The sequence below is a fragment of the Saprolegnia diclina genome (genome assembly GCF_000281045.1).
Source record: "Saprolegnia diclina VS20 unplaced genomic scaffold supercont1.69, whole genome shotgun sequence".
NCBI classification, from domain to species: domain Eukaryota; phylum Oomycota; class Saprolegniomycetes; order Saprolegniales; family Saprolegniaceae; genus Saprolegnia; species Saprolegnia diclina.
The window spans coordinates 93,352-116,508 of NW_008246136.1; the positions used below are offsets into that span (position 1 = coordinate 93,352).

Genomic DNA, 23,157 nt, shown 5'->3' on the forward strand with positions numbered 1-23,157 from the left:
CTATCTATCTATCTATCTATCTATCTATCTATCTATCTATCTATCTACCTATATATTGATCAATTGCGTATCTTGGCAGCCGTAAGCCATGGCTTGGCGTCGTTGCCGGCAAGAGGTGGTAGACAAACAGTTTGAGGTCGGGTTGCGACGGCGCATCGTCGGTGTCGCCGATCGAGACGCCGGGCGGGCCTGAGCGACAGCGAGAATGCTACGCAGCTTAGCGAAATGTTTAACATCAGTTAGCACGGGAATACTTGCTGGCAACGACCAAAGATAGAGACAACACGCAGCGTTGCGACTGGACGAGGGAACCTCGAGCTCGACGGTTCAGCCATATCTTGACGTATCTTTACCTACATTCATGACATTGACGTTCAGATTCGGAAAGTCGGCAAGATTCCACGTGGTCGAAGCGTCGCCTTGGACCGATGTTGCTCTGCGCTACGCTCGTCCTCGCCTCCGCCGCCGCGAGCCAAAGCCTCGCCATCGGCCGGAACGCGCGGTCGTCGAATGCGACAAGTGTCGCCTACGCCGACGTCTTTACGGGCGTCGAGGACGCCAACGCGACGCACTCGCTCCACGTCATCACGCAGGTGCGCTGGCTGGTCAGCGAAGTACATGCCCACGCCTCTCATGTAGGTTCAATTGACCAATTTTGAGTTCAAGTACGACTCGATTCCGGGGCGCCGACAGCTCGGCGTGATTGGCTCGCCCTTGTTGCGCACCCTCTTGCCCGAGGGCATCCACGTGTACCCCGAGCGCCATGTGTACAGCCAAGTACATGCGTTATGAGCGCGTGGACTGTCTTGCTCACGCTTGTATAGGAAAAAGAGAAGATTGCGATTCAAAACTTCCACGCGGTCGACAAGGATGCGCTCTTCATGCACAACGTGGCCGCGACCCAAGTGTTGATTCGGCGCCAAGGCGACGCGACGGCCGAGGCCCAGCGGCTCCAGCGGCAGCTTGACGACGCCGCTGCCCGTACCGTACCTCCAAAGTAGCAAAGAACGAACCGACATGTAGGTCTCGAGACGCTCCAAGTGCATCTGGATCAAGAAGCGTCTGCGGTTTTGATTGAGCAGCGGAAAATCGCCGAGGCCACGCGCGATACCGCCCAGCTTGAGCTTGACACCGTGTCGGCCAAAGGTATCCAAGTCCGTTGGATAGGTCACTTGTACGATGTGGATACTAGCGGACCAAGAGCGACAGACACTGACCGTCGCCCATGCGAACGCACTGGCCCTTGCCGAGCGGGAGAACGCGCTCGAGCTGGAGCGCATTCGCTTTGACGACACGCAGCGGCGCGACCAAAACAAGGAGCTCGTACGCAATATATATAGATTGATTCAAACTTGATACAAACGAAATCACGCAACTACTAGGTGGACATGCAAGAAGCATCCAGTGCTCGCATCGAGCTCAAGCGCCGGGAGACCGAAGCCATCTTGAAGGAGCGGCAGCTTGAAGCGGATAAGGAACGCATGTGGCTCGAGCGCAACACGACCTTGGAGAAGGCCGTCATTGACGTCGAGGGACGCATCAAGCAGCAGCGCATGAACCAAGACATTGAAATGGCCCAGCTCCATGCCCAGTAGAACTTTTCCTGGCAACCAAGGTAGAAATGACACTCTTTTTTAGATTTGAAGCCGAGAAGGACAAGGTCATGACGGCGCTCCAAGCGACGTTTGATAATTTGGGCGCCGGCGCACTCGTCTTGCTCTCCGACACGGACAAACTGCTCAAGTTTATCGGTTCCTTTGTCGCGCTTGCGTTTGGCATCTACCTCACCCGCGAGTGCATTCGCATTGGTGGCCAGATCATCGAGCAACGGTAGGACTACGATTTTTGCATTTATTAGGTTGATGTATTCCTGCGGGATCTAGTCTCGGCAAACCGTCGCTGGTGCGAGAGACGTCGCGCCGTGGCGGCTTCATCGGCTGGGTGCGCAGCTTCTTTGCGGCGCCAATTGGCACAGAGCCGCTCTCGGACGTCGTGGTCCACGCGGCCCTTGAAACGCGCTTGTACGACTTGGCCAAGTCGACCAAAAACGCGGTTTGAGGCCCCTGAATCTTTCAACTTGATAGTAGATGCTAGAAAAAACATGGCGCCCCCTACCGCCATCTGCTGCTGTACGGCCCCCCAGGGACGGGGAAGACCATGGTCGCCAAGCGCCTCGCGATTTGCTCGGGCATGGACTATGCCATCATGAGCGGTGGCGACGTCGTGCGTCTGCAAATATTGCTTGTCTTTGGAGCCTTCGTGTATTATTTTTGTAGGGCCCCCTCGGCAGTGATGCGGTCACGGAGCTCCACGCGCTTTTTCGGTGGGCCCAAGCCTCCCCACGGGGTCCGAGAGTCGATTTGGCCGACCCGATTCAACGTGTGTGTAGGTGTCTTGATCTTCATTGACGAGGCCGAAGCCTTCTTGGGCTGCCGAGCAACGCGCAAAACCCACATGAGCGAAGCCATGCGCAACGCGCTTAACGCATTGCTCTTCCACACGGTATTGGCGTTTTTGTAGGGCCCGGGTCAAAATTATGTATGGTAGGGGTCCCAAACCAAACACTTTATGCTGGTGATCGCGACCAACCGGCCCGAGGACCTCGACACGGCCATCACCGACCGCATTGATGATGCGCTGCACTTTGATTTGCCCGAAGCCAACGAGCGCGTCCGCCTCCTCCGCCTCTATTTCGCCGGTACGAAATCGTTGTCGGTCGCGGGGTTCGAAGCCTGTCGATTAGACTGCGTCGCGGCGCTTCCCGGCGGCGACAACCCCGAGTGCACGGCCATTCTCGACAAAGCTGGGCCGGCCACGCAAGGCATGAGCGGCCGCGAGATTAGCAAGATGATGCTCTATCTCCAAAACATGGCGTATGCCCAAGACGAGGTTGCAACGCGATCCCTACCCCTACTCGATTAAATCCCATAAACTAGGTCGGGATCTCGCCCAAGCTTGTGCAGCGCGTTTTGACCGAGAAAATTGAAGAACACAAGCGCAAGGCGGACCTCAAGTCGTACAAGGACGAGTCGTAATCCCGCACTCTTCATTCTCTCGACAAGTACAAAGAAATCTCGCGGTTAAAACCCAGTATTGTCCATCCGCCTAACACTCGACTGTATACATCCATGCCATGATCACCATAGTTCTATAAGATCTCTGAGCCGTGGACTGCTAAAGTGTGTTGGCATCGAAAACGAGATGCATCCCAGAACAACAGACTGCTGTCCAGCGTACACCGTGGCGCAACTGGCGCCAGCAACTCGACCTATCCGACACCTAAAGTCTCAAAAGTCTCATAAGTCTCAAAATATAGAACGTCCTTCCCACATGGTTTTTTCAACAACGATGCTACGTCATGTTGATGGCGTCCACCAGCTGCAACCCGGCGCGCAAGACCGCCATGACGCGGTGCACAAACACATCTGCCTCGTCAAAGCCACCGTCGTCCAAGGCCGGGTCCGAAATCGCCAGGCTCCATACATGCGGCGCGCCGTTGTCGTCATTGGCGAGCACCGTGGCGCAGCGCCGCGTCAGCGTCGCCGACACGCGCAAGCCGCTCGTCGCATGGCACCGCGTCTCTTCCTTGTGGTACTGCACGCAGTCAATCGTGTACAGACTCTCCGCGGCCAGGGTAAAGTACCCGGACGCATCGCGCATGCCATACGCGGCTTCGAGCGCATCGCTCAGCGCCCGCATCCCACCGTCGGTGGCTAGCGCCCGTTGCTGGCGAAAGTCGAGGCGACAGCCCACCTGCTTTGCATCGAGTGCCACGAGCGATAGGAACCCGAGGCGGTCGAGCGTGTGGCCAAGCGTCGACGCATCGCCCGTCTCGCGTGTCCACTGCATCTTGTCGCCCGACACCAAGTGCACCACGTTGACCACAACGTAGCGCGAGGTCGTCGGCGGCGCGTACCCGTTCTCGTCGCACCAAGCTTGCGCGCTCTCCATGTGAACGTTCGAGAGGACGCTCGAGCAAAACTGGTGTCGCACCATTGTTTGAAGCGTCTGCACCGCGCTGACCGAGAGCTTGTCGCTCGCATCCCATTGACGCTGCTGCATGAACGTCTTGCCGACCGAGAGCCGCAGCGAGGGCGTCGCGGAGGACGACGACCATGTCTCGACAAGCGCGGCGTGGGCCGAGGTCACATACATTGCGATCGCGTCTTCAGCGTAGCCGACCAGCGTCTGCTTAGTGTGCAAGCGCACGTGGATCGGCGGCGGCGGCGGCAGCGTGCCCGTGGCCGACAGCGTAAACGCCCGTAGCGCCCGCACCTCGTCGTACACGTCGACGAGTCGCTGCGTGGGCGCGGCGATCGGGACACGCGTAAACGTTGGGGCCTCGGCCGTGTCCGAGTCCCTTGAAGTACCGGACGACGGCAAGCCGAGCACGAAAAGGCTAAAGAGCGGCTTGTAGCCGGTCGCACGTGCGAGGCGAGCCACGCACTTGCTCACGAGCGCAGTGACCTCCGCCTTGGCCGCGTTTACATTGATGAACGCGCCCTCGAGAAGGACGTGGTCAACACCGTCGATTGTCGTGACGCGGCATTTCGAGAGGCGGTGGACAGCGCGGAGCCGCTGCATGTGCACGCCTTTGGCGCCAATGACAAGCCCCGCCGTATTGGGCGGCAAGGCAACTCGCTCGAGCGTTGTCGTCGTCTTGCCCCGCATGTTTGCGACTGTACGTGCGGGCGTTGTGTGGGGAATGGGGACAGGCCATCATCTCCAACGGCAACGAAAAATACATTTTTTGTGATTTTATCTGACCAAGTACGCACGTATAGCATAGCATTCCAGCGCTAAACGCTCCAGTCGAGCGCCGCCAGCTGGAGCCAAGAGACGTAAACTCGAGGGATTCGACTGTCAATGCATCAAGTCCGGTTGAATCAAGCTTTGACTGCTGGTGACCTGTCCATGCGTACACCGTCGCTGTACTCAGCGTTGTAAGGGCTGATGGAATTTGCAGGTGGCAAAATCGCGATAGTATGCGCGCGTGAAAAGGGATGTTCGTATAACGAAGTCAAAAAGTCGCTATCAATGGCCATCGCCGGACTCGCCCGCATGACCGGGTTGTTCTAGCGACTTTGTTCCAGCCAACTCGGCGGCGGAGTCAGCGACACCATTGTTGTAGTTGCGGTCCTTGCAACTGAGTTGATATTGCGGTCAGGAAGGCGTACCACGTGAGACACGCTTCTGATCAAGTCACCTGCAGTCCACAGTAGTCGCTGGGCGCGGTATCAAGGTCGACGCCTTGGTTGCATGTGCACCGGTATGCCGACGACGATATAGTCGGATGACGCCGGCAACCGTCCGCGAGCCGCCAACGCAATGGGAAGATCCGACACGAATTCATGGTATTTTATTCAGCGGAATCAGGCGGCGTCTTTGCCTCGGAGATGCCTGCCTAGCGACCATCCAGTGCCATTGCTGTGGATACTAGAGTCCACTGCAAACTAGTAGGTATACCGTATCTGTGCGAGACGACTTGTGTGTCCTACTCGTTAACGAAAGCGAGGGACGTCGAAATCGATGTAACTCACGTCAAGTGCCAACTGGGCCGAGTGATAGACCCAGTGGCAAGGTCGGGTCGTTTCACTTAGAAAGGCAGCGTTACCTCGTCCGGTCCGTTCCTGGAACGCGGTCTCGGATTCTGGCATCTCCGACGAGTCGGCGCGTCCTGGCCTTATTCAGACTCTAGCTGCATGGCCGACGAACGCGGGCCGGTCTGCCCTGGGAACGGCCTCCTCATGGCCGTCTCGGTCATGTCGCTCGCCGGCTGCGTCTACGTCATGGCCACGTACCTCTACGTGCCTGCGCTGCGGCAGCACCCGGCCGGCATCATGTTTGGCATGAGCGTCTACGGCGCCTTCTATCAGTTCTTGTACCTTATCGAAGCGTCGGGCGGCGCGACCGAGTGCCACTCGACGCCGTTCGTCGTCGACCTCGCGCTCACGGGCCAGGAAACGTACATGCTCATCTTCGCGATCGACCTCCTCCTCGCGCTCAAGAACCCGTTCACGACCTCGAAAGGTCAAATGACCCACTACCACATCGCGGGCTGCCTCGGAAGGTGCGCTACTTGCTGCTATGCGATACTGAGTTGGAGTGTAGCATCGTGTTTGCCCTTGTCTCGCGCATCGACTCGTACGACGCGCTCTTTGGCTTTTGCTGGATGGACACGACGTCGGCGCGCCTCGCGTGGCCGCTGAGCCAGCGCCGGGCCGCGCCCGCGGGCATTTTCTTTGCCTTGTACATCCTCGTTATCTACTCGATCTCGCTCTACGCGATTCTACGGACGTGGAATACCCTCTTGAAAGGCCTCCCGGATACGTTCATGACGCGCAAACGGTATAAAATTGTTATGAAAGTGGTTAAAATTGTACAACATGTAGGATCCACCGCCATCTCAAGTACTATGTGGGCTGCTTTGTGTTTTACTGGACCGGCGTTCTCGTGACATATGCGGTCTACACGTTCATTCCGTACAGCTCCCAGTACAAGTGCCAAGCGTGGCAGTTCCTCTCGTCCGTGCTCTTGTCCAAAGGCATGGTCAACTCGGTCATTTGGACGCGGACGTCGAACATTCTCAAGATCATATCGCAGCTGCGTGAATTTGGGTACGTGTCCAATGTTTTGCGTTTAGATTTTCTAGTTTTTTTAGTTTTCTTGGATTTCTCAGTTTTCTTGGATTTCTTAGTTTTCTTAGTTTTCTTAGTTTTCTTCGTTTTCTTAGTGTTGCAATATATATCTGATGGTGGACTAGGTACGTCGATCTGCCGCCGCACGACAACAGCATCAACTGGGCGCTGCGGCTCGAAATCCTCACGTTCACGACGCGGGGCATCTGCGAATCGATCGCGCGCGCCGAGGTCCAAGCCATCGAAGGCATTGGCACCGACCGGCACATCAAGTACACGCAGATTGAAGAGATCGTCTTGCGGCAAGAGGAGTCCAACACAGTCATCTTTTACGACTACGCCCCGCACATCTTTCGGTACCTGCGGAGCATTGCGCACGTCTCGAACGCGAGCTACCGCGACGCGTTGAAAGAGACGACCCAGGAGCGCGTGAGCGAAGGCAAGTCGGGTGCCTTCTTCTACTTTACTCAAGACCGCAAGTACCTCGTCAAGACCCTCACACACGAAGAGCTCAAGTTTCTCTTGTTGATTTTGCCCAAATACGTCACGTACGCTGCATGTCTCACATATCTCGAAACTTTTTATAACGTTTTTAGGTTTATGGCCGCACACCCCGACACGTTTGTCACCAAGTTTGTCGGCTGCCACGCACTGACCATGTATGGCAAGACCGTCTTCTTCATCGTCATGCAAAGCGTCTTTGACACGCCGCTCCAGATCCACGAGCGCTTTGATCTCAAGGTACATATGTTTATGTAGGGGTCGGGTTGCGAAAATTATTGGGTAGGGGTCGTGGGTCGGCCGGCTCGAAGGCCGCAAGACGCGCGGCACCACGGTCATCTGCAAGTACTGTGCCAAGGAGTATGTGATTGGCGGCACACACGACCAAATGTGCGACCTCAACGGCGGCAATGTCCGCCACGCGTACGACAATGTCGGGAAGGACCTCAACTGGAACCACCACATGAAGCTGCCGCGGCACATTGCGCGACGCGTCGCCAAGCAGCTCCAAGTGGACTCGCATTTTCTGCAAGAAATCAACTGCATCGACTACAGCCTCCTCGTCGGCATCCACCACCGGTCGTTCCGTGTCGACGCGCCGCCGTCGGACGCGACGTCACCCGACGACCGGCCGTTCCACCAAGCCAATGCCGGTGGGATGAGCGTCGAAGAAGTCTACGGACCCGGTGTCTACTTTATGGGCCTCATCGACATTTTACAGCAGGTAGGTTTGGTGATTTTCCTGGTTTTCGATGCTCAAAAATTTCAAATTAGTGGAATTTGCGAAAGCGCGTCGAACACTTTGTGCGAGTCTACGTCCTCCAGCAAGACCGCCATGGCATCTCGGTCGTCAAGCCCGCCAGCTACATGGACCGGTTCCAGCGCCGCGTCGTCAAGGAACTTATCTTTGATGTACACGGCGAGAACGCCGAGCTCCACGACGCCCTCTCGACCGAGGACCACCGGCCGTCCTTTGCGTCGTCGTCGTCGTCCGTCAGCAGCCGACGACCCGTGTACCCGGCCAACGACACGTTTCTCTCGGTCGACCCCGTGACGCCCCGGTCGTCGATGAATTTGTTTGCGAGTCGCCCGCCAATGACCGACGAGCAGCCCACGACGGAGCTCAGCCCGCAGCCGCCGTATCAACCCATGATGAACACGCCCCAGAGCCTCGTCTAGGAACTTCACTATGTAGCCCGTAGTATCTTGTAATATCGGAAGCGATCGAAGCTACTTCGAGGGCTTCTTGGCGCGACGCTGCCGGAGCTCTTCGGGCAGGTGCTTGGCCATGAGCTCCTTCATCTCGTCGTCGTAGTCGTCGTCGACAACGGGTCCCGCGACGTTGGGTCCGTGCTCGGGGAATTTTTCCTAAGGACAAGATATCCGTCGATGGTCATGAACGATGAGAAGGCGATACCTTGTAGCGGTTGAGCATCGCGTTGTGGAGGTCGACGAACGAGACGTTTTCGTCTTCCTTGGGCTGGTACGTGAGCGGATTGAGCTCCTTGGGAAAAGCCCCCGGCGTCGGCTTGGACGCTGGCTTCTTGGGCGCCCTACGGTAGCCACATCAGCAGCATGCACGAAGCGGAGTCGCACGTACGGACGCGCCTTTTCGTTCTTGGAGCCGTCGGCTAGCATGTTCATGTGATCCAAGCTCGAAATGGGCCACCGTACCTTTGAGCATGTTGTCCGTGTCGATCTCTTCGATGGGCTCGTCCTTGGCAGGCTCTTCGTCCTCGTCGCTCTCATCTTCGGCGTCGCTCATCTCTTGCATGAGGTCCGTCGACAGCACCGGTCGCTCCTACGCCCATGCATGGTCAGGCGTGGGAGGCTCGCAGGCATGCATGTACTGTACCGTGGGCGGCTTCTCCTCGAAGCGCTCAGCGCAGCGCACGGTGAAGAGGTAGATGAGGCCAAGCACGATGCAGTAGCCGATGAGGTGGCCATAGAACTCGAGGATCGGCGGCAGCGCTTCCCGCAGCGGCAGCGGTTCGACCGACTCCATGCTGGCAAGCGACAAGATGACGTCATTGGCGAGAGGCCTGGTTTGAACGTCCTAATTAGGCAATTATGCGAAGTAAATAGTGTGTATCCAGGACGTGATTATCTAAATAGAGTGATTTCCATCCTGTTTTAGTGTGGATATGGCACGTGCAACGTGTCAGTGCAAAAGTTGTGCGAGAGTATGGCAAATTGCTGTGCGTTGTACATATATTGACATTGTACATATATTGACATTGTACATATGGTCTTCTATAGTCCAGTGACTGATATGACACCAACTTACAAACGATAGCCACCATAGCCGTTGCCACGTCCGTAGCCGCTGGCACCGTAGCCCAGCCCTGTGCGTTGACCGTGACCGCCGGCTTGGGCACCGCTGTTCCAGAGACCGTACGCCGGCTTACCATAGTCAGCGCCTTGGTTACCGTAGCCGGCGCCTTGGTTACCGTAGCCAGCGCCTTGCTTACCATAGCCGGCGCCTTGGTTACCGTAACCGGCGCCTTGCTTGCCGTAGCTAGCTCCTTGGTTACCGTAGCCAGAGTTGACGCGCAGGGCACCATAGCCAGAAGTGGGACCGCCGTTGCGGGTGCCGCGGCTGTTGTTATCGTTGCCTTGGTCACGGAAGTCGGTTGATGAGCGAGCGCCCGTTCCGACCAGAGCATCTTGGTTGCCTTCTTGGCTGCCGGCACCGGACCCAGCTGGGGTTGGCGCAAGGATGAGGGCACTCACCACCGGAGCATCCGTGGCATCCTGGCCCGCCACGAAGGCGGCGGCGATCAAGAGAAAACGAGCAATGGTCATCATGATGGTGCTGGTGTTGTTGGAGGCAAATCGCAAAGTGAGTGTTACGAGCCATGCACTTGCATGGCCTTGATGGACATCCAAAACGGTCTTTGGAATGCACTGTCTCGACAACACTCATGTCCATTTTATTGCTTAACGGTTGCTACATCTTTCGCTTGCTTACAGAGAAAGGGCCACATAGTCTCCCGGCGTCACGACGGGTTGGCGTTGGTACATAGCCACGGCAATGCCAACGACGACGGCGCCGACGACACCCACGACGAGCAATGGCGGTGGTGAGTGCACCAGAAGCATATTGCCAGACTCATTGCTGGCCTTGGCAACCTCGTCAACTGCCGTGTCAACGGTGCTGTCTTCCATGAAGCTCGATACGGGGCAGGTTCCCGTTCGGCCATTGCAAAACACAGCGCGGGTGTAGCCCTGCGCGGGCTTGCAGAGCTTGCCGCGCTCAAAGCGGTCGACGCAATGACCGTCGCCGTCGCAGGTATCGGGTGCATCGCACACATGGCCTTGGCTCTCGCCCTTGCACGGCGTACCGGCGCGCGCCTTCCGTGGTGCCGAGCAGGTTCGTTTTGTGCCGCAGCACGTACCAGGCGTCATGCATGGGTCGGCATCAACGTCGTCGTTGCAGAGGGCGCCGGCCGGCTGAAGCTGGTCGACGCAGCAGCCGTTGCCGTCACAGTAATCTTGGCCGTCGCAAGGCGCTCCATTGGAGATGCCTGTGCAAGGGGCGCCAAAGTCGGCGAGGCGATCGTTAGGGCACGCTCCCGAGTGCCCCGTGCACAGTTCGGGCACGTCACAGTCGCTGCGAGGCCAGCGGCAGACATGCATGGGCGGGAAGAAGCCGTCGACGCACTCGCCATCAGCGTCGCACGCGTCGTTGGCGTCGTCGTCACAGACGCCACCGTTGGAGCAGCTCTGGGACGGACAGAGAGTACCTCGCGGGTGTTGCCGGTACTGGCAATGCCCCGTCGTCGAGCATGCGACGAGGTCGTGGCAGGGCACTCGAGGACAGTTGTCTAGCGTCTCGCACGTTGGCATGCGATCATAGCGGCGACCAAGAACGACCGCCGTCGCGGCTGCCATCGCCCACATTACGCGCCAGGGTCCAAGCATCACGAATGAAACCGAGTGCGGGGTCGCGACGGTTCAGGATTCGTGCTAGCCAATCAGAGCACCCGATCTTCAGAGTGCGCCTTTTCGCGTCCAAAGACGGTGATTTGTCCGACACAAAGACGGAGATTTGTCGCGTTCAACTGGATAAAGTACTGCAAGATTGCGAGGCAGTATTTCAGCAGGAGACTTGCGTGCCGCATTCGATCCCCTTCCAGCAACTGGTCGGTGGACACGGCGAATCTCAAAGGCCATTAGGAAAATTCCCTTTTGTAATCTCCACACGTCAAATGGAAATACAAGATTTGATTTGATTGCGAAAATACACGATACGATGTCGTGCCAGTTCAGGATCCGAGTCGGCCTCTTTTTTCTCACATGGCAAAGTACCCATCGTGCTCGATGGGCCCATGGCTCGACCGCATCGTGACAAACGCGACCCCGACTGCCGCCGCGCAAAGAAGGCCGAGAAGAAAGGCCGGTGCCGCATTGGTGTGCGTCGCCACGAGCTCCGGTGCCGCTTCCTCGCGCAAGTTGGTGTCGAGATACGCGACGGGGCACGTTGCTTGCTTGCCGTTGCAGTACGTCGGGCGTGCATACCCGACGGGCTTTTGGCACACGACGTTTTTCAGGAAGCGGTCGGCGCAGTTGCCGTTGCCGTCGCATTTGTCGATGCCGTCGCAGACGTTGCCAGAGCTCTGTCCGGAGCACGTCACGCTCGCGTCGGCGTAGCTGTCGGGGGGGCAAAACCCCATGTCGCCCGTACAGACGGCTGCAATCGTGCAAGGTCCATTTGCCGTGTTGCCACAGACCGTGCCCTCGGGGAGGTACCCGTCGACGCAGGCGCCGTTGCCGTCGCAGAAGTCGTCACCGTCGCACGGGTTGCCGTTGCACGTACCTGTGCATTTGGTCTTGGAGCTCGCAAAGGCATCGACGGGACACTTGCTCGCGGTCCCCGTACAATACTCGGCAACGTCGCACGGGGTAGCCGCCGCCCGGCACACGGTGGCGGACGGTACGAAGACATCGAGGCACTTGCCTTTGCCGTCACAATGGTCGACGCCGTCGCATTCACCGTCGTTGAAAGCACCACTGCACAGTGTCGCGGCGTTGGCAAAGACGTCAGCAGGGCACGTACTCGAGGTACCTGTGCACTTTTCGGCGACGTCACAGACGCCCGTGGTGTCACGACACACGACATTCGACGACTTGTACTTGTCGACGCACTTGCCGCTGCCGTCGCAGTAGTCTTGGTCGTCGCAGGAACCAGCGTTGGAGACACCCACGCACGGCGTGGTCGCACTAGCGTACGTGTCGGCAGGGCAGGCACCAGAAGTACCGGTGCAGCTTTCGGAAACATCGCACGTCGATGCCGCTTTACGGCATACGGTGCTCGATGGCAAGTAGACGTCGAGGCAGTTGCCATTGCCGTCGCAGACATCTTGGCCGTCGCAGGCACCGTACGCGGATGTACCAGAGCAGAGCGCCCCCTTCTTGACAAACTTGTCCGGGGGGCACGTGCCCGACGACCCGGTACATTTCTCAGCGACATCGCACTCCCCAGTGGACGCCCGGCACGTGTCGCGCGAGGTCTTGTAGGCACTTAGGCACTCGCCGCGGCTGTCGCAATAATCGTTCGCGTCGTCGTCGCAGGCGCCGCCGTTGGAGCAGCTCTTGCCCGGGCACTTGGTACCGGTCATTTTGTACGCGTTGATGCACTCGCCCTTGGAGTTGCAGTAGTCATTATCATCGTCGTCGCACGGCGACCCGTTCGAGCAACTTTGTTTTGGGCACTTGGTTTTTATGGGCACCTGAGTGTATTGACAGTAGCCGTTGGCGCACGCGCTCGTATAGCAGGGCACGGAGAGGCAGTTGTCGACCGTAAGGCACTGCGTGGCGCTCGCCTCGAGAAGCTCAAAGCCTGACGCTGTCGCGGCCAACAGCACAAGCGCGAATCGCTGCATCGTGCAACCACCACTCAACTTCAAAAATGAACAAATCTTGCGTTTATGATCGAAAAGGAAGAAGAACATCAACGCAAAGGTGCGAAGATGGCGACCGAGGAGACCTGCGCGGACGGTTGCACCGCAAGCGCGTTGTTCGTTGCTGGTTGACACACGACAAGATGCATACCTCACTGCAGCACGCCGCCAGGATGCCCATGGCTCTCTTCGTAGCGTGCATGACGGCGGCGTTCGAGCTTTTGACAAAGAACGAACTTCAGAAAGAGAGAAGACCAAGACCTGTCATGCCGACCACAAATCGATACGACATGCATTTGCATGCTAGAATCACGGAGGTCTGCACTACTGACGTCAGCGTCCGAGTTGCGCAACTGCAGTAGGTTGATACGACCACCGTTGGTACAATTGCACGTAGTACAGTAACCTGTCAGCAACGATCTTCGAGGTAGACGGCATGAACTGGAGATCGAGTACATCCGCAAGCATACAAGCCGTAAAACACACGGTGTGGTCCAGCACGAAAGAAGCATTTGTTGCTAAAGGAACCCTAACCACGGTCTCGATACTTGCTTATTAGCACAATTGCAAGGTATGTTTGACAAATCCTTGCTCCTCGACCGAGACTACCAATGGGCAGTTGTTCAACGACAGCACACTTGATGTACGAATGTTTAACCTTTGATAAACACTCGCAGTACTAGACGCATTAGTGAAGCGGTTTGTTAATGGCGTCGACGACGTTGTCGACCAAGCTCTCCGGGTAAACGCATGTGGTGACCGTCTACATGACAAGGGGCAAGTAGCCATCGTCGACAAAGGATGCTTTTTTTGGTGCACGCTGTTGTTGCACCATGACCGCCGCGACGACGACGGTGCCGACGACGCCGATGGCCACGTATGCAGCCGAGACCATTGACGCGCCACTCTCTTCGTACACGGGCGTCGTTTTGCCGGCAGCGAGCACGACGCTGCTCGTATCACACGTTCCGGTCGTACCCGTGCAATAGTAGCTCGGCGTGTTGGAGTAGCCGCCGCCTGCTTGGCATAGCGTCCCTTTGGGCTTGTAGTTGTCTTTGCATCGACCAGCGCCATCGCACGTGTCGGGCGCGTCACAGAGACCTCCGTTGCAGCTGCCCGTGCACGATGTGCCGGCCATCGACGGCGTGGCCGCAGGGCATGTTCCGCAGATGCCGTCGCATTTGGCGTTCTCAAAGCACGAGCCGCCGGTCGCACACACGGTGCCAGCGCCTTTGACGGCGTCGACGCACTCGCCTTTGGCGTTGCAGTAGTCATTGGCGTCGTCGTCGCAGGGCTTCTTGTTGGAGCAGCTCTGGCTTGGACAGAGGGTTTTGGCAGCGAGCTGGGTGTAGAGGCAGACACCGCCCGTGCAGCCGCTCACCGTGTGGCATGGCACGGTCGGACACGCCGCGGCTGTTGTGCATGCGATGGCATCTGAGAGCGCGGTCGCGGTCGCGATCGCGGCCAAGACAAGGAAGATTGCGCGAAGCATGCAATGCATCGTTGATCGAATCCGAGTGTGACCGTTGACCACCGGTGCAACGGACGGTGGGCGGTTGGCGGTTTCATCGAGTCGGTTGTCAAACCAACGACGCACTGGAAATAAGAAATGAATCGCTCCTGCGCGTGTGCAGTGTATTATCATCCTAGTGTATGCTGCTAGCGACGGAGACGAGAACAGTGACTTTAGGTGCGACCACGTAAAGGCGTGCAAAGGAGTCGACGAACTTGAAAACTTCAAAGCTAATTTCGCGATAGATTTTTTTCGAGAATTTCGAAGTTCCAGTGTTGCGATCTTACATACAGCAGCGCAAACCGCGACGATTCGCCACCGACAGGTTAACAGCGTAAATTCACAGTTTTGGCTCTCGTCGTCGATAATAATTGCACAATTGCTGCCATATTTTGTGTTGCCTCGGGCGTACTACAGTAGTACCGGGTAAGTATCAACCTGCTTTCCCCACGTTGCCCTATTAGCTACCTCCCTTGACAACTGCGGCATCTCGACCATGATGCGTCATGGACACGAGCACCACTGCCACGGTGTGAGCATGCAACCATGCCAACTTCGTTTCGACTATAGTTCGACTATATTTGACCACAGTTCGACTACATTTGGACTAAGACAATCGAGTGCTACAAAAGACCGCACGGCGTTAATTTCTCAAATTTGCTTGCAGTTTGTATACAATCCCACGATCGAACTTCAACGTTGCCCCAAGAATTCAAATACAGTCTTATCGGTCGCTTTTCAACGCGAAACAAGATATTTTATTTGTCGGGTCTCGGCTGACTTCGATTTTCGCACAATTTGTGCCGATGGGACCGACGACCGACGTCGAAGAGGGCCGCCAATTCCTCGACGAGAGCCGACGCGCCAGCGATCATGACGAGAACGACGACAAGCAAGCGTCGCCGGCCGAGCGGCCCTCGTCCTCGCTGCCGTTTTGCTATGTCGAGCGAGCCTTCCACCGCGGCGATTCTCTCGTGCTGCGGTCGCGGTCGCTCGTTTGTGGCATGGGCCCGCGCTGGTGCTCTGTGGGCCCGCACTGGCCGCTGCTCTTTGTAACGTTTGGGCTCCTCAGCGTCTTTGCGCTCTTCACTGTCCATGTCGTGTGGAGCAACGACCAAGTGTCGTCGTCCGAGGCGTGGGGCGGCCTCTGCCTCTGCCTCGGGTCGCTCCTCGCGTATGCGCTCACGGCGTGCACGGATCCTGGTGTCGTGCCCATTTCGCTCGAGCCGCAGCACCCGAGCGATACGTACTGCGACTACTGTGCGTCGTACCGTCCAGCGAGGTAGTTCATGTGCATGCAGTGATCGAGGTGCTTACACGTGCTTGGTGTAGCGCGAGCCACTGCTCGGACTGCAAGGTGTGCGTCCTCGAGTACGACCACCACTGTCCGTGGACCGGCAAGTGCATTGGGAAGCGCAACCTGACGTACTTTTACCTCTGGCTCTTCTCGCTCGTCTTCTCGTTCGTGTACGAGATGATCCAGCTCACGACGTATTTATTGCCACCGCCAGTGCCTCACCACACGCCGTAGTAACCTGTAGATACCGCAATGCTAGTACAGACGTGGTTGACTCGCCGCTTTCGACTCTGGCAAATGCGAGACCGACTGAACTTCAGTCGCAACCAAGATACCTTCAGTCTGAAGGTCCCGCTGCACTGCAGATGTCGACGTAGATTCAAGTAGAGATGGCTGGTACGATGACACGCTGCTTTTGGCCTTTGGCTTTTGGCTGATGCTGCATTGAGCTCTGCGAAATCGGCCTTTCTCTTTTCTCACGTATCCCACGTTATTCACCGTGTGATTTGCGACGGTGTATTCCACACATTGTGAAAACTGCAGCGTGTGAAAAACATGTGGGAAAACGTGGGAAATAAGCGTTTCGGGCTTGCCTTTATTGGACGACAACTAGCATGCGAGCAGGAGCACTGCGGTGGCGGCAATGGCGGCCGCAGCTCGCGCGCCGGCTTTCGCAGCAGGCGGCGCCGACGCTGTCGCTGACGCCGGCCGAGACGAAGCTCTTCCAGGTGCTGCAGTTTATCAAGGACACGTCGGCGCCCGAGGTCACGCTGCGCGTCGCCGGCGGCTGGGTGCGCGACAAGCTCCTTGGCCTGCCCAGCGACGACATTGACATTGCGCTCGACGTTGGCACGGGCGAGGCCTTTGCGCAGGTACTACATAACAGAGCTCTCTCGCACGATAGAATGTCGTCTCGTCCTAGCACATTTTGGCCTTCCAGAACGCGAGCGGCGTGTCGCCCAAGGGCTTTTACATTGTGAAGAAGAACACGGACGCGAGCAAGCACCTCGCTTGCGCGACCGTCAAGCTGCTCGGCCACGACCTCGACTTTGTGCACTTGCGCTCCGAGACGTATGCTGACCCGACGTCGCGCATCCCGATCTTGTCCGGTACGCTCCATTTGACAAGTCCATGCGTTCGATGGCGGTAGACACACCCGCGACGCCGACCGAGGATGCATTGCGGCGTGACATCACCATCAACGCGCTCTTCTTCAACCTCTCGACCATGGCCATCGAAGACTGCACGGGCGAGGTATTATTATCCCGTGCTTCTCTCGCATTATATTCCACACGGGGTAGGGCCTCGCGGATCTTGCCGCCAAGCGCGTGCGCACGCCGCTGCCGCCCCTCGAGACCTTCCTCGACGACCCGCTCCGTGTCCTCCGCGCGATTCGTTTTGCGTGTCATTACCACTTCTCCCTCGACGACGCGCTTCTGGAGGTATGGCATCCTCCACGTCGTGGCGCCTCTGACATCGCCGAAGGCCGCCAAGGACGCGCGGGTGCAAGACGCACTCGGGCACAAAGTGAGCCGTGAGCGTATTGGCATCGAGGTCCGTCGTTGGGAGACTAAGATTTTCGTATGATGTGGCGAGTGCTTTAGGTCCGCAAGATGCTCGCGGGCAGTGACCCGGGCCGGGCGATGCGCGTGCTCACCGACTTGGCCTTGTGGCCGCTCCTCTTGCCGCGCCTCACGTGCGTGCCGTCCTCAGCGCACATGCTCGACTCGGTCGGCTTTGTGCAGCAGCACGTTGCGCCGACCTCGGCGACCCTTGCGGTGCGCGGGATGCTTTGGCAGGGTGGTACCGACACGATAAGTATGGTAGAACAAGGCGCAGTACGACCCGACGCACCTTCTCGCGTCGGCCTTGGTGCACTGCGTCGAACTCCCGGCGACATCGACGCTGTTGGGCGATGCGCTCGCGACGCTTCTGACCGAGCCGAGGTACACGACGTTTGATGTCCCAGTAGTGATGGATGGGGCGTAGCGAGGTGCCACTGACCGACCTCGTCAATGCGAGCTTTGAGTTTCTGAGTCAACCAATGTGGCGTGATCAAAAGCTCTTTATGGACGCGATCAAGGACGACCTCAAGTGGTCCAAGGCCGAGGCCAAGGCGATCGCAGACGTGATCGACGCTGCGCAGAGCTTTGTGCAAGGTCCGTCGGTAGAGCTACTCGATCCATAGCCCATGGTCTTGTAGTAGCAGCGGCGCATGCGCATTCGCCGACAGCGCACTACGTGCAGCTTGTGCTCTGGCGCCGCGCGCACGGTGCAGTGTTCGAGAAGGTGTTGCCTGTTCTGTGGCACTTGGCCCACGGCGACCGGCCTGACGTACGTTCGCAGTACCTTCGTGCACGCAACCTGACCCGTGTGTAGGCTAAGGAAGCGTTGGCAGCGTTCCAAGCTGCCTTTGCCACACGCCGCTTGAGCCACATCGCAGGCGCAATGCGCAATCGGCTGCCGACGCCGCATCTCCAGCGCCTCCTGCAGGTACTGCGATACGATGGCTACATCGTCTCATGACGGAATAGAAAAAGGCCAAGAAGCTCTCGGAGCTCATTGAGGTCGTCGCTGTCTACGAAGCGTTGTACCCGGACGCGTCGATTGAGGACGAAGAACTCTTTGTACAATCCGTGCTCGAGCCTGCGCACACGGCGCGCACGGGATAGAATCATCGTGTAAGAAGGTCACGGTTGTCGCGTTGGCTCGACATAGACATGGTCCTTGTCCTGGAGAACTTCGCAAATGACGTCGTTAGCCTGGAAGGGTACCCCTGCGCTGGATGTGATCTTGGCCGGCTTGCCTAGCACCCGCTGCATAAGCCATTCTGCCAGAGATCATGTCTGCCTATGTACCGAGCTGTAGCCAACCCTGGAGATGCTCCTCGTCGTAACGCGCAATGCCCACGTGGCCGAGCCATTGCATGCGCTGGCTGCCCGTGCCACAGGAGACGACGATGGTCTTGTCGAGGACATGCACCTGCGCTGCATGGTCCTCTACGTCGTCTCGCATGCGACGCCTACCATGATCTTCATGTTGTCCTCGCGCGGACCGGCCTTGGCTTTGTCCATGGACGCGTGGAGGCGTTTTAGCGTTAAAGAGGGTTATTCGTATGAAACCGAGCGGTTTTTCAGAAGGTGACCATGATACAAAACGAGTAGAACGTATAGGGTCTCTCCATGTGCTCTCGGTGGTGACAATAGCATGCAGCTGGTGCCGGTTGGCAAACTAAGAGCTTATTGTCGTGGTCATGTAAGCCCGTGTCCCACTGTAGCACGTCCTTTCGATATCGCAAGGGAAGCGAGGAAGCCAGGTACATTCTCCCCGAAGCGTGGGGCTGCTGCCGCATTTGAGTTCTATACCACCGCTAGAAAGGCCTGGTGCCGAGCAGGGTTGCGACGAGGCTCGAGACGATAGACCGCCGTACAGTACTACTTCGCTAGTGATGCTTTTGCTGTCGCTGGTTGCGTCGGCCATACGCGTTTTGGGTCAGCACCGTGGCATGTGGTGCTGCTAACGTCAAGGTCGAAAAAACGCGTTTGACGTCACGTTAAAGTCATTAGCGTTGGAACGAGGTTTTCATTATACAAACCGCGCTATTCATTCCGGGGGGGTATTACTGGCTGCAGTCATTTGGTCCGAATTTCGTGGCCACATACAAAGTGCAAGATAACGAGTGCACAAAGCCAAGGCCAAATCCGAATTTCGGGCTTCGCGCCTTTTGAAATTCGGCTTCGCGCGCGACAGGGCGGTTTTAATTGCATACAAAATCTCAAAGGAGATAAAAATTGCGAATAAAATGCCGAGGCTCCTGGGGGTACCCCCAAGTACCTTGAACTTTGTATGGTGGGGAGGACCCATTTTAGAATCGTCGAGCAGCAGCGCAGGTCGCCATGTCGTCGTCGTCCCTAGCATCGAAGCGTGAGAGCTTCTCCCCCATGAAGTCCAAGCGTCTGGACGAGAAGACCACGCTCCAGGTACATGCGCCCGAGGAAGACCCGCGGCTCATGGAGCGCTTCCTAGGCCCTTAACAACCGACTCGAGATGTACGTGCTCCGCGTCAAGGAGGTCGAAGACTCGAAGGAGATCGCCGAGAAGGAGCTCGAGTCCATCCGCGATCGCATGCAGCTCGACCTGACCATGACCAAGACGCGTCTCTCCAAGGAGCTGGAGGAAGTCCGCAAAAAGTACGAGGAAGAGCGCGAGGCCAAGATCCGCGTCCAGAACCTCGAGAAAGAGCAGTACAACGAGCTCGTCCAGCTCCGCGAGCAGGTCAAGGAGCTCAACAACACCAAGACGTACCTCGAGACGGTCCAGAGCGATCTCGCCAAGGAGAAAGAGAGCTGCAAGGCTGCCAAGGAAGCCCTCGCGAGCAACGCGACGGCGCTCCAGAGCGAGCGCCGCAAGCTCAGCGATATGGAGAAGGAGTACCGCAAAACGCTGGCGAGGTATGCATACTGCATCCGTGTACGACCAAAAAGCTTATGAGTATATAGCTTGCACGATGCCACGTCGGAGCTCGAGCAGTTGAAGCAGAAGACATCCGAGTTCTCAATGACCCGCGACTCAGAGATGACTGCTCTCCGCAAGGAAATGAACGCCAAGCACTCGGAAGCGCTTGCCGCATGGCGCCGGGAGTCGGAAGAGCGCCAGCAGGTGGTCGAAAACGAAGTGCGCAGCCACTTTGAAGGTGTCGTCGAAGGTCTGCGCTCGCAGCTCGAAGAAGCGACCAAGGAAACCACTGCTTTGCGTACCGACTATGAACGCACGGCTAACGATTACGATGAGAGCCTCAAGCTTCGCCAGTCGCTCACGGAGAAGCTCGCCGTCGTCGAGTCGCAGTACCGCGCCGACCGCAAGAAGTTCCAGGTATGTTGACAGGACCTTGTCTTTTCTATGGGTACGAAATGCTGCGTGTAGGAGGACCGCCGTGTGTACGAATCCAACATTGAAGCCGCTCGCAAGGCGCGCAAGGAGAAGGACTTGGAGTTCAACGACCTCATGGACATCAAGATCGCCCTTGACGCTGGTACCGTTTTCCTACTCTCCATATGCCAATATGCTCACATTTTGATCTAGAAATCTCGGCGTACCGCAGCATCCTGGACCGCGAAGAGACGCGTTTCGGTGTTGAGCCTAAGGCGTCGACCCAAAAGAAGCGCAAGTCGACGCCGCAGTCGTCGCGCGCGCAGAAGCGGCGAAAGACCCACGCGTCGGGCGATTTCCGTATCCGCCAGCTCAACCTCGACGAGGGCCGTATCATCCTCGAAAACACGGGCGCGACCCCGCTTCCCCTCAACGGCTGGCAAATCACGAGCAAGTCGAGCAACCACGTAGGATTACCATGCACTTGCGACGCTTGTGTCTCACAATTACATGCTGGTCTAGGTGTTCTCGTTCCCGGATGACTACGTGATTCAGCCGGGTGGCAAGGTCTCGGTCCTGTCGGGCAAGAACCCGACGGTCCCGGAAGGCGAGCAAGATCTGATGGACTTTTACGCCGTCAAGAAGGCCATCTGGAACCCCAAGGGCGATGTCGCTCTTGTCAAGAACGCCGAAGGCGAAGTCGTCTGCTCGCATGCCGAGGGCCTCAATGAAGACGAGTACGACGACGAGCAGGAGAAGGAAGGCAACAACGAAGGCGTACGTGCTTCTCGGCAGTTCTACTCGTGTGCTCATGGTGTGTGAATGTGTAGTGCGGCATTATGTAAAGCCCGCGCCTGCGACCTGTCTGTCTTGTGGTCGGGTCCCTCGGAGCCTCTTGGTAGTTGAATTATGTACACATCTAAATTACGTCCGGCGCTGGTCGTATATACACATCAATGCAGTTCTAGTAGCATGCCCTTTGTCTTGCATTTTTCGCCAGCTATGCGACGTGGCGTCGCATCTGCTCGGCGTATCCGAACGATGATGTCGAGTATCCGGCGGTATAGGTCGCGCTGCACTTGCCGATTTTGCAGGATGCACCTCGAGGCGCTCCCGACTGCGATCTGCCTCGTCGGGTACGAGCACTGCATCCACGTGACCTCCACCGAAGCCACATGCGCGACCATGTACCTGCTCGCGCTCGCGTGGATCGTGACCACGTCGATCCACCGGTCGCGCAACCTCCTCGAGCATGGTAGCCGGCTCATGATTCCCTCCGCGGGGTTCTTACTTCATGGCAGGCCATGCGACGCCGCTCCTGCCCGTGCGCCGCCTCCGCTGGTTCCCGACGCTCCTCACAGGTACTTCCTTCAAAGGAATGGAGACGATATGCCATGGAAAGGCGCGTTTGCGTGTCGGGCGGCGTGGTTCATCCTCCTCGACGTGCATGCGTTCGAAGCCAAGAACGTCAACGGGACGTTCGAGCACACGTACGTGTACAACCCGGTACGAAGGCCGTCCTTTCGTGGCTCATCGTTGCTAGTTTTTCGGTATGGACATGGACCTCTTCCCGCTGGGCGTCGCGCTCTGGGAGCACGTTGCGACGCTCTTGTACGTCTCGGCGTTCACGATTCTCTTGCGGTTCTGGGACGACATGCGCAACGTCACCGCCACGTCCGTGCGCCGTGCGCCTATACCTCTCCTATGTTGCATCTGATCGATGCGTGCAGAGGAAAGTCGGTGGATAGCACCGCGTCGATCGAGCAAGAGCTACGTGGTTGTCATCAACGTGTGGATGTATCTCGTCGAAGCCATCCTCTTCTTGGCCGAGGTACCTCCCGCTTCGATTCCGGCATCTCAAGACAATAAACAGACGCTGCTGCCGATGGCCAAGACGAATCTCCTCAACAGCTCGCGCGACGTGATCGAATCGCTCTTCTACTTTGCACTCGCGTGTCTCTTGGTACGCATCCGGCTGCCTCTGTTGCCAACTAGGGCTTGGTAGGTCCGTGGCGCGTACCGACTCAAGGTCGACTTGCAGTCGTTTGAGCTCTCGCCGCTAGCGCAGTCGCTCGGCACCCGCGTGTGGTGGCTCGGTCTCACGTGCGGCGTCTCGTTCCTCTTCAAGAGCTTCACCGGCTTTTACGTCGTATCGTTTCCGCACCAAGCTGTGAACCCCTGGTCTTGTCGCTCAGACATCAATTGCACTCACTCAGATCAATATTGCTAGGGTCTTGTACTCGCTGCCCGAGATCCTACCGGCTCTGATCGTTGTCGCCATGATGCGCGTACACAAGTACCTGCCCCGACGCGGCGAGTCGACGCCCCTTCTCCCGACAAAGCACAGCCCCGCGTTCCACGAAGAGCTCTTGACGTCGCCGCCCTTCAAGCAATCGGTCATGTGGCTCTAAGAAATGCAAAGATCTTGCCTTTGCC

General features: G+C 57.6%; 13 protein-coding genes across 15 annotated transcripts; 6 read left to right on the forward strand and 7 right to left on the reverse strand.

The window, feature by feature from the left end:
• Nucleotides 1-389: 389 nt before the first annotated feature.
• Nucleotides 390-3,143, forward strand: SDRG_14226. Of its 2 annotated transcripts, XM_008620340.1 has the most exons (14): nt 390-593; nt 640-777; nt 825-981; nt 1,024-1,146; nt 1,193-1,323; nt 1,383-1,591; nt 1,639-1,830; nt 1,884-2,052; nt 2,095-2,223; nt 2,277-2,346; nt 2,390-2,502; nt 2,548-2,698; nt 2,744-2,889; nt 2,937-3,143. In XM_008620340.1, the coding sequence occupies exons 1-14, from the start codon at nt 429-431 to the stop codon at nt 3,033-3,035; spliced, it is 1,992 nt and encodes a 663-aa protein (XP_008618562.1). In that variant the 5' UTR covers nt 390-428; the 3' UTR covers nt 3,036-3,143. The 2 variants fall into 2 exon arrangements, with proteins under 2 accessions (XP_008618562.1, XP_008618561.1); XM_008620339.1 differs by lacking the exon at nt 2,937-3,143 and having other exon boundaries at nt 2,744-2,922.
• Nucleotides 3,144-3,351: 208 nt separating this feature from the next.
• SDRG_14227 (hypothetical protein) lies at nt 3,352-4,671 on the reverse strand (the record flags this gene model as incomplete). Its single annotated transcript, XM_008620341.1, has 1 exon — nt 3,352-4,671. One exon carries the CDS (start codon nt 4,669-4,671, stop codon nt 3,352-3,354), a length of 1,320 nt encoding a protein of 439 aa, XP_008618563.1.
• An 898-nt stretch (nt 4,672-5,569) lies between these two features.
• Nucleotides 5,570-8,439, forward strand: SDRG_14228 (hypothetical protein). Its single transcript, XM_008620342.1, has 7 exons — nt 5,570-6,070; nt 6,112-6,348; nt 6,393-6,617; nt 6,764-7,186; nt 7,235-7,379; nt 7,426-7,863; nt 7,914-8,439. Exons 1-7 carry the CDS (start codon nt 5,703-5,705, stop codon nt 8,316-8,318), a joined length of 2,241 nt encoding a protein of 746 aa, XP_008618564.1. The 5' UTR covers nt 5,570-5,702; the 3' UTR covers nt 8,319-8,439.
• SDRG_14229 (hypothetical protein) lies at nt 8,370-9,144 on the reverse strand (the record flags this gene model as incomplete). The annotated part of the gene is made up of 5 exons (XM_008620343.1): nt 8,370-8,507; nt 8,557-8,692; nt 8,740-8,770; nt 8,814-8,940; nt 8,995-9,144. 5 exons carry the CDS (start codon nt 9,142-9,144, stop codon nt 8,370-8,372), a joined length of 582 nt encoding a protein of 193 aa, XP_008618565.1.
• A 278-nt stretch (nt 9,145-9,422) lies between these two features.
• On the reverse strand, nt 9,423-9,947 carry SDRG_14230 (hypothetical protein; the record flags this gene model as incomplete). Its single annotated transcript, XM_008620344.1, has 1 exon — nt 9,423-9,947. The coding sequence occupies one exon, from the start codon at nt 9,945-9,947 to the stop codon at nt 9,423-9,425; it is 525 nt and encodes a 174-aa protein (XP_008618566.1).
• A 159-nt stretch (nt 9,948-10,106) lies between these two features.
• On the reverse strand, nt 10,107-10,929 carry SDRG_14231 (hypothetical protein; the record flags this gene model as incomplete). The annotated part of the gene is made up of 2 exons (XM_008620345.1): nt 10,107-10,865; nt 10,906-10,929. The coding sequence occupies 2 exons, from the start codon at nt 10,927-10,929 to the stop codon at nt 10,107-10,109; spliced, it is 783 nt and encodes a 260-aa protein (XP_008618567.1).
• Nucleotides 10,930-11,351: 422 nt separating this feature from the next.
• SDRG_14232 (hypothetical protein) lies at nt 11,352-13,038 on the reverse strand. Its single transcript, XM_008620346.1, has one exon. It carries the CDS (start codon nt 13,022-13,024, stop codon nt 11,435-11,437), a length of 1,590 nt encoding a protein of 529 aa, XP_008618568.1. The 5' UTR covers nt 13,025-13,038; the 3' UTR covers nt 11,352-11,434.
• Nucleotides 13,039-13,658: 620 nt separating this feature from the next.
• SDRG_14233 (hypothetical protein) lies at nt 13,659-14,552 on the reverse strand. The gene has a single exon (XM_008620347.1). It carries the CDS (start codon nt 14,541-14,543, stop codon nt 13,806-13,808), a length of 738 nt encoding a protein of 245 aa, XP_008618569.1. The 5' UTR covers nt 14,544-14,552; the 3' UTR covers nt 13,659-13,805.
• A 733-nt stretch (nt 14,553-15,285) lies between these two features.
• Nucleotides 15,286-16,247, forward strand: SDRG_14234 (hypothetical protein). The gene is made up of 2 exons (XM_008620348.1): nt 15,286-15,837; nt 15,888-16,247. Exons 1-2 carry the CDS (start codon nt 15,362-15,364, stop codon nt 16,084-16,086), a joined length of 675 nt encoding a protein of 224 aa, XP_008618570.1. The 5' UTR covers nt 15,286-15,361; the 3' UTR covers nt 16,087-16,247.
• Nucleotides 16,248-16,440: 193 nt separating this feature from the next.
• SDRG_14235 lies at nt 16,441-18,619 on the forward strand. 2 transcript variants are annotated; one of them, XM_008620350.1, is made up of 11 exons: nt 16,441-16,724; nt 16,775-16,961; nt 17,003-17,106; nt 17,154-17,294; nt 17,338-17,406; nt 17,457-17,630; nt 17,680-17,798; nt 17,842-18,011; nt 18,056-18,186; nt 18,232-18,345; nt 18,387-18,619. In XM_008620350.1, the coding sequence occupies exons 1-11, from the start codon at nt 16,467-16,469 to the stop codon at nt 18,522-18,524; spliced, it is 1,605 nt and encodes a 534-aa protein (XP_008618572.1). In that variant the 5' UTR covers nt 16,441-16,466; the 3' UTR covers nt 18,525-18,619. The 2 variants fall into 2 exon arrangements, with proteins under 2 accessions (XP_008618572.1, XP_008618571.1); XM_008620349.1 differs by having other exon boundaries at nt 18,059-18,186.
• On the reverse strand, nt 18,543-18,926 carry SDRG_14236 (hypothetical protein; the record flags this gene model as incomplete). The annotated part of the gene is made up of 3 exons (XM_008620351.1): nt 18,543-18,658; nt 18,711-18,834; nt 18,879-18,926. The coding sequence occupies 3 exons, from the start codon at nt 18,924-18,926 to the stop codon at nt 18,543-18,545; spliced, it is 288 nt and encodes a 95-aa protein (XP_008618573.1).
• Nucleotides 18,927-19,715: 789 nt separating this feature from the next.
• SDRG_14237 (hypothetical protein) lies at nt 19,716-21,699 on the forward strand. Its single transcript, XM_008620352.1, has 7 exons — nt 19,716-19,832; nt 19,879-20,303; nt 20,352-20,724; nt 20,776-20,884; nt 20,935-21,188; nt 21,244-21,498; nt 21,552-21,699. Exons 1-7 carry the CDS (start codon nt 19,749-19,751, stop codon nt 21,564-21,566), a joined length of 1,515 nt encoding a protein of 504 aa, XP_008618574.1. The 5' UTR covers nt 19,716-19,748; the 3' UTR covers nt 21,567-21,699.
• Nucleotides 21,700-21,816: 117 nt separating this feature from the next.
• On the forward strand, nt 21,817-23,132 carry SDRG_14238 (hypothetical protein; the record flags this gene model as incomplete). The annotated part of the gene is made up of 8 exons (XM_008620353.1): nt 21,817-21,976; nt 22,023-22,082; nt 22,124-22,227; nt 22,265-22,406; nt 22,452-22,552; nt 22,595-22,684; nt 22,727-22,902; nt 22,952-23,132. The coding sequence occupies 8 exons, from the start codon at nt 21,817-21,819 to the stop codon at nt 23,130-23,132; spliced, it is 1,014 nt and encodes a 337-aa protein (XP_008618575.1).
• Between the last annotated feature and the right edge of the window lie 25 nt (nt 23,133-23,157).